The 8,412-nt window shown below is 44.1% G+C and overlaps 1 protein-coding gene across 1 annotated transcript in view; it reads right to left on the bottom strand.

The window, feature by feature from the left end:
* The window catches only part of zbtb20 (zinc finger and BTB domain containing 20), a 31,217-nt gene that overhangs the window by 20,638 nt on the left and 2,167 nt on the right, over positions 1-8,412 (bottom strand). Inside the window, exon 2 of the mRNA XM_015341499.2 lies at positions 3,214-4,833. Coding sequence (XP_015196985.1) covers positions 3,214-4,813 — 1,600 coding nt within the window. The 5' untranslated portion in view covers positions 4,814-4,833. The remainder of the gene's footprint in view (positions 1-3,213; positions 4,834-8,412) is intronic.

The following is an 8,412-nucleotide window of genomic DNA, read 5'->3' as shown; positions in this document are numbered from 1 at the left end:
ATTATACATGTTCTTTGCCATTCTGTGCTGAAGGTTTGGCTTAGACTTATATTTTCCATCTTGAATAAACGCTTAATCAAAAACAGACTCTGATAGGATTTCTCAAAGTCGATGGTGAGGAAGTTTACAAAGGGGAAGCAGATCAGGCCAGGAATGTCTTGTTGATGAGTCTCTGTATAGGTCAGGGATGAAAACATAACTCCCACTGCACAGCCGCTTGATCCATTTCAGATTTTATGAGTTGCAGCGTAACTAAATATAATTATATAAGGTAGTTGATGTTTTTTAACAGATTTCATAACATTTTCTCCTCAGACATTCGACAGTCCACTTTTGAATTTCAATATTCTCCCTCGAGAAATAAATGTCAAACATATTTCAATATTGGAATGCTGGATTTCCTGGCCAAAGAATAAAACAATGTATATATTCTGGGAATGAATATTAATTAACTCTTGCTCTGTTCAAAACAGCTGCCAATGGCGGCTAACGTTGACTTTATAGACGCACAAAGCAGAATTATAAATGCCTCTTTAGATGGTTCCACCCCCCTCTGTGTTCTGAAATGGCAGGAGCTAATTAATATCTGTTGGCATAATTCACTGCCGTTGCATTCTCTTAAAATCCAACATAAATCAGAAATGTAGTCCTTGTAAGATTATATATTTACTTTTCTACATCATCAGTAGACGGTAACACACCCCACAGCTTGTAAAGCCTGAAACGGATCAAGCTGCGATGCAACGGGAGTCAAATTTCCCTGCAGCAAGTGGTGAGCAACAGTGCCAGTACCTGTCACATGGCTCTCACAAGTCTTTGCATAAACTAGTATTATTCCCGAAACACTTCGGTGGGATTAAATCAAATGTTTGACCTAGCCTCCAACCACAAATTACAAACCTAGTCTGTAACCCTAAATGATGGGTTTTCACTGGGCAGGAGTAAAAGCCTCTGGGGTAGAGAATTCAGGTTTGTACACTGACTGGATGACTGGATCGAGGTTTTGGCTTCATCCAGCCTGGCATTTCTTTGTAGAAACAAGCAGTAGACACTCATAGAACACCCAGTGGCAATACAGTAGGCGATACATTAGAGATCACGTAGTGACAAACCGCGTGTAGGATACAGTTAGGTCCTGTTAGTGCCCATCAGGAAGAAAAACCCTCCTCTGTCAGCAAAAACCTGACTTCACACTATTTTCTGCTTGCCATCTATGATTCTGCTTTGCTACACGAATAACCCTCTTGACAGATGGGAAAAGAAATACTGATACTGAAAGACTTGGTCACAGATACCGCAGTGTTTCTCTGTATCTAAAGTATTTCTCTGTACTTGCTTTGCCTGATGTCTCTTGACCGTTCTAGATTGGATGAATCTCATCAATATGGATTAGAAGGGACTGGTCTGAATCAAATGTGAAGGGAACATTTGCACAGATCTTATTAATGAATGGCAATGAACTCAGAATGCAAAGTTGATTTCGTCCACAAAGAATAATAATGCATAATGTACTTTTGACTCAGGACCAGTTCGTCAGACATCAGACTCATTTTGGGCACCGAATCTGGCACAGCACAACAGCTATTGTAACATAATTACTATGAGTAAGAAGGAAGAACCAAGCTTATGGAAATTTAGTTTTTAATAAAACTCCACAAGCTACTTTAAAAACATTAAAAGACTGAATCTATGTTTAATGGAAAAATACATTTCCAGCACCTTAGGTCAAGAGCTGATGCACGAGGGAGCTGTAAAGACTGATCAGGGCCATCTTGCCCTGATAATGTACAGGATTGCTTCCATTTTGACAAAGCCACTAACAGAATGATGAGAGGTGGCTGCTCTGGAAGGGCTTATATTTTTCCTCTCCTGCTTTACTTTTTTGTGAATGTAATGCAAATCTAAGAACCACCTTTGCTAATTAATAATCAGCATAATTAAAATGATGTACAGTGCCAAGCCGAAGGGTGCCTTAGCGCTCTGTTCAAATGAAAAGAAGATGAACCTTTTGCTGAGCCCAGTATTACAGGCTGAATTGTAATCTTCTGAGGCACCCCTAGCTTCCTCTCAAATTACTATTCCATTGTTCGAAATTTACATCTCCCTGAGCTAAAACAACAGCAAATAAATTGCTGGCTCAGGGATAAGGCATATTAATGTAGCCTGGGGCATTTCTGTGGACAAACGGATGATGGGGTATGCATATTCTGATGAATAAATATTTATCAGTTACAGAAGCTAAAAGAAAAAACCCTCTCTGAAGAAGCTATCGAAATAATGAATAATGTGAACAGATTACAATCAGGTAACACGATTGATTTGAACATGAAATCTCGTGATGATTGTCAGTCACAGACAAACTGCTAGGAGCTCGGATCGTTGTTTTAGATCAACAGTGACGAAAATTAAATGCACAGGTGAATATAGTCCTGTTTGTTTTTTTTTCTGCCTGATTCTTTGTGGTTGGTATTGAATGGTATTTCCCCCTATTTACTTTAAAACAACAATGCATGTCTTGTTGACTAGATGTGCAAATAGTAACACTTCATAATTAAAGGTTCAATAATAAATGGTAACTTATACTTTATTATTACTTAATAGATCATTAATACAAAGTATCCTGTTAATAGACCAGTTACATTTATATTTATGCATTTTGCAGAGAAAAGTGAGCCTACTGTACATAAAGCACAGCCCATGGAATATTTTTACTGCTTTAAAAACAAGATATTACAGTGATCACACAACATAACTGAGGGTTTGATGTTCAAGAGCATCCCTCTCAAAGCACACCTGCAGTGTTTTCATATTACAACACACTACATGAAGACAACATGAGCAGATGTTAGTAACTGTATGTCTAACTAGTATATTAATTGTTAATGTATGATGTATCCTATAACTATGGTGAGTTCATCAAAGGTGAATAAAGGATTTATTACTGCGCCTCATTATAAAGTGTTACAGTGCAAATACATGATCATTTTCCATTCATGTAGATTATTTAAAAAAAGGTAGCCTTTAAAACTATGCTTTGCGTATGAAGGACTATAAACACGATCAGTCAGAATGAGAAGGTTCACAAGGCTTGTTTTTACTGCTGGCAGACAATAGGAAACTAATGTTTTATCCTCACTGCCAGCGGAGAAACTAGGCTCGCTCCATGCAGTGCATGCATCGCTAATGTCTTGAAACAGGCGCGCAGCTACTCACCTGTGTGCACAAACATGTGTTTGACGTAGTTCTGTTTGGCAGTAAAGGTCTTGCTGCAGAGAGTGCACTCGTAGGGCTTCTTCTCGCCCTGGCCGGCCCCCGCGGCCCCCTGCCCCGCCGGCGGCTGCGCCGAGGGCTGCTGGGCCGACAGGGGAGTGGAGAAGGGCGTCAGGCTGGGAGGCGGCACGGCCACAAACTGAGGCTGCTGGCCGCCCAGCGACTGCGGCAGGCTGAACAGGAAGGGCTTGTTGCTGCCCGCCGACTGTGTGGCAAACAGGGTTGGCAGGTAGGTGTTTCCAGCGGTGCCAATGACCTGGGTGTTGCTAGTCAGGGTTAAGGGCATCCTCAGGTTGCTGGTGAGGGCGTCCGGCTGCCGCAAGTAGAGCTGGGTGCTGGGCACAGGCTGCGATATAATGGGGTTCAAGGAAGATTGCAGCACCATCTTCTCGTTGAGAATGGCGACCTCCCCCACCGGCTGGGAGCCCGCCGCGTCGCCGTTCACATCGTTCATCTGCTCCGGCGAGGAGTCGTTCACCTCGATGTGCTGGGATTGCTCTCCCAGGAGCTCAGCCGGCTCCGCCTGCATGCCGTCCGGGTTGCCCTCCCTCCCGAAGCCGGCCAGGTACTGCTGCTCCACCGAGTCAGGCTCCGTGCCGATGGAGGAGCTCACCCCCGAGTCGAAGCTCTCCCCCTTGGGCTCGCTCTCCGTACCCTCCGCCTGATCCGTGTCCTCGTTGCACTCCTCGGACTCGTTGCGCTCGAGGCCCTGCATCCGGTCCTGACCGTAGCAGTTGTAGTCGTCTTCCACCTCCTGCTTGATGTGCACGCTGCCCGTCTGGATGCGGACGGGCCGCGGCTGTTTCCGGCAGTGGGTGGTCTCGGGGGTGGAGAGGAACCTCTCCATCTGCTGTGTTCTCTCGTGGATGCGGGTGATCCAGGCCGGGTCCTGCACGTGCTGATCTTTCTGGAGTGACAGAGCCGAGTCATAGTTGCCCACTATAGCCCCTCCATAGTAGGTGCGCTCTCCTGTACCGTTCTGCAAGGAGATCCCGGAGCAGGTGTACAGAGACGTGTAGATCCGGTCCAGGCTTTGCTGGGAGTGGGGCTGCATGTAGCCGGACTCTGCATCGCTGCTGGGCCCCGAGGTGCCAGATTCAGGGGTGCCCCTGGGTGTCTCCTGGCCAGAGTCCCCAGGGATCAGCGGAAAGCCCCGGGTCCCGCTGGAGCCCACGTTCTGCGAGACGATGCGGGTGCATTCGTCAATGACAGTCTTGATCTGCAGGATGCTGGCGGCCGTTAGGATCTGCAAGGCCTCCGACTGAGACACGCGCAGCACCCCGCTGTACATGAAGTCAATCAGCTTCTGGATGGACTGTACTGAGACCACAGAGGGGATCTCGATGTCGCTGTAGCCCAGGAGGAGCTTGTCCTGAAAGAAGGGGCTCCCAGCCGCCAGCACACAGCGGTGGGCGCGCAGCATGCTCCCATGGATCCGAACTGTCACGTCACAGAAGTGGCCGCGGTTGCGCTGCTCATTGAGGGTCTCAAGTACAGAATTGCTGAAGTTGTGAAGGTTGATGCTGTGAATGCGCTCGGTCATCCCCTTGCAACTGAGGTCCCCTGGCACACACACACAGAAAACAACAACTCGGGTCAGGGACAAGGAAACAGCGGGCTAACAGATTGCATTTATTTTCTAGCTAAAATGTGGATGTGTGGACTTAAAACTGAGAACAGGAGGCACTTCCTTGCCTGACAAGGTTGGTGGGAAGAAGGAAGAAGCTGCCCAGCCATGTTGTTGAAGCCAATACCCTGGCTTCTTTCAAGAAAACTGCTGGACGAGGTCCTGGGATCAATTAGCTACTGTCAAATGGGACAGATGGATTGAATGGCTTCCTCTTAATGTAACATCTCTTATGTTCTTATGGAAAATAAAAATATATACATATGGACATGATGGAAATGAGTGATGGAAGAAAAAGGCAGTTTTCCCTTTGTGCTTAATGCCATAATGATACTGGCATTAAGAGACTACAGGACAAACATAAAAACAACAAACAAGTCAAAAACCATCTCAGTGGGCACTCAAAATTAATGCTGAAAGGAGCTGGTAGGGCAGTTTAAACATTCAGGTGTTTTTTAGAGATATATCTTAGCCATTTTAAATAAATTCTCAATTGTGTTAATGGGCTTTTTTTGCTTTAAACATCACAGTTCCATATCTCTTGAACTCTCTTATTATGCTTTCCTTCCACTGTTAAATTATTTTGATCTGGTTTCAGTCTCTCAGTAATTGTAGCGACTGGAGTTGATTACTTGTGAAGTGCAAATAGATACAGGGCACAACCACGCAGTGTGAAAAAGAAAATGACCTAGGCTAATAAGAACAGATCAAACAGAAAACTAATTAACCAGGGTTGTACTGGTTTAGATGAATGCTGCAAATAAACCTATCTAGGACTTCAGTAATTCTGTAGTTTTTAAATCAGAAAATAAACTAAGGTTTCACCACAATCGGCTTCTGCACACTGTGGTGAGGATACATTTTGAATGATGTGGATTGAAAGCAGGATAAAGTCATGCCGATATTGAATAACCTCTGCAGAGTTTTAAAGTTCCTATAGTTGCAATTTTCACCATTTGTAATCATTAAGGAGGGATGAGTGTTAGTATATGCATAGCATGCACACAGATCAGCCCAGTGAATCAGCAGCTCACATACCGTACAGTGCAGCATAAATATGTTGAGTTTCATACAATTATCATACATGCACATTTAGCACTGAAAAAGCAATCATACAATTATCCAGCAATAATAACCTGGAATCCTTAGTCATATTAATCAGAATTCAATTTTAGACCTTCCTGAATATGAATTGTGCTTGTCCTGATTTCTGTGCAGATTAGTTGAAGTTTATGTCTTTGTAAGACAGTTCTGAGGTGCCGAAGAGACCGCACAGCTGCCCTACTCAAGGAACTATCTCTGCATTATTTTTTTAAAATGGCATTTCATCGTTAAGGGATAATAAGATCAATGGTACTAAAGCTAATTAGAAGAAGAAAAATAGATTTTAAAAACTCCGCAAGACTGTTTCAGGTTAGAAACACACTAATCACCTCTCTTAAGATGTATCTTTTCTTTGTCTTTCTCTGCATTAAAACTTGATGCTACTTCTCCTGAAGTACAAGAACCTGCCTCTTATAATCCATTTAATCTGAAGACATCAATCACTGGCCGACTTCACAGGCTACAGAAGAAAGTAATAAAAAGTGATAATGAAGTGAGGAAGGGCTATTATTTCCTTGAAGATATGTGGTTAAGTACCATTGGTTGGCTGTTAATTAGAGATCCATTCTAATAACTACAGTTTCTTGCATGTGAAAGAGTAGCAACAGGCTACCCTGAAAGAACAGCATAAAAATAAATGTCTCCAAGGCTCTTACAGTTTGCCTTGTGATCAATAATGCAGACCCACGTTTGCCACCTGACTGGGGCAACACAGTCTGGTGACAAAACGCTGTAAGTGCACTTTTCTGAAACCAAAGCCATCTATCAACTTACAGCTCATCCTTCTTGGCAAACCAAAAACAGAAAGCAATACATTTGATATCGATTCCAAGAGGTCTCTGTGCACAAGTAAAACCAGTTGTTTTGTCTCTACCAGTTGCTTTGATAAGCTTTATGCTTTATGCAGCTTTCTCATCCCCTGGGTATTTTAGAACAAGGAATAACTATAAGCTGAAAATATTAGACGTCATCCACCTCCAGGCACATGTGATAATTGAATAATTAGAGGTTTTATTTGCATTTGGAAACAGCAGCTCAACATCTGCTGTAAAGTGAAGGCTTTGAGCTGTCTCTCTAAAGAATGCTGTAATCAGCAAGCCAAAGGTAAGTGCTTAATGTGACAGTGTGAACTGTAAAGGAGGTCTTTTAATTTTTTATCGAATGACAGTCTGAATCAAGACTTACACTTTGCAAGCATGAACAAATTATTAATTAACCATCCATGCAAGGGGCATAGGAAATTGCTGTAAGAGGATTCAAATAAATAGTACTATTTTCCAGGTAATGGTTAAGTCACAATTGTGGTCAGTGAATTTCTAATTTGTTTTATTTTTTGTTCAACTTTAATTGACTTAGTTTTTAATTGAACCTTTTCTTGTCTTTTGGTTAATTTCTAGAATTCCAGAAACTGTAACAATTAAGCTGCACTAATATCTTTTTAACTCCAGAAATTATGGAGGAATAATCCCAGCTTCCAATCAGAAAAGTTCTGCTCATACCCGTTCTACGGAAGGGGAGGAAGAGGAGGCCCAGTGGCTGATTGGACAATTAGCAGGTTGCTGTGAAACATGGGAACTGAACCTTTCACCCTCCGGTCACATGCTCAGACAATATGGGGCATGCAAAGACGATGGAAAAAGATAAGTGGGAAAAACCCTATTTCAAGACTTTCTCAAACAAAACATAACTGTGCATTACATGCATAACATCCCCCAGTGTGGTCCTGTTCTAGGTGGAGGAGGAGAACTGCAAGGTCATGTGGAGATCATTACACCTCCCAGTTGCTGCTTTGCTGTTCTGAGGATTATTTACTTTGAGGATTTATGCATCCATTTCCTCTAGCTTTCTTCTGACTATATCCCCAGGAGCATCTCAGACTAAGCTGGACATCTTTCAAACCATTTGGCATGGTTGCACAGAACCCGTCCCCCGTGTCCAAGGGAGAAAGCAGAGCGGCTTGTCTGACGACACACCCGCACAGAGCACTCCTGACATGAGCCCAGACAGTAGTCAAAGGGCAGTCGAGAGCATGATGGGAGAACTGCAACGTCTCCTGAACATAACTTGAACATGGTTAAAAGCCAGCTTGTAATTTACAAGCCCCGAGAGCTAGGAGGCGCAGTGCCCAGTTAAATGGCTGTTGCTGTGAGTGACCTGAGGACGACAGAGCCAGTGGTCTTCCACGTGGCGTCTGTGAGTGGCCCAGCATATTCGGGGGTGACCTGAGTGAGCAGCGAGCGGCTTGCCCAGCTCTAACTGCAAAATGCTGAGGGGCTTTCCGACGAGAGGCAGCATTCAGCCGAGAAAGGGCCGGGTTCCTAGGGGCTGGAACGCTGGGAGTGACGGGCCGTCCCCGAGCTGACGAGGCAGAGGAGGTGGTTGAGTGTAAAGCGATCCCGCAGAGGAGGAGG

The sequence above is a fragment of the Lepisosteus oculatus genome, chromosome 5, assembly GCF_040954835.1.
Source record: "Lepisosteus oculatus isolate fLepOcu1 chromosome 5, fLepOcu1.hap2, whole genome shotgun sequence".
In the NCBI taxonomy this organism is placed as follows: Eukaryota; Metazoa; Chordata; class Actinopteri; order Semionotiformes; family Lepisosteidae; genus Lepisosteus; species Lepisosteus oculatus.
The sequence above is the reverse complement of the archived record's forward strand: the minus strand, read 5'-3'. Positions and strand labels throughout refer to the sequence as shown.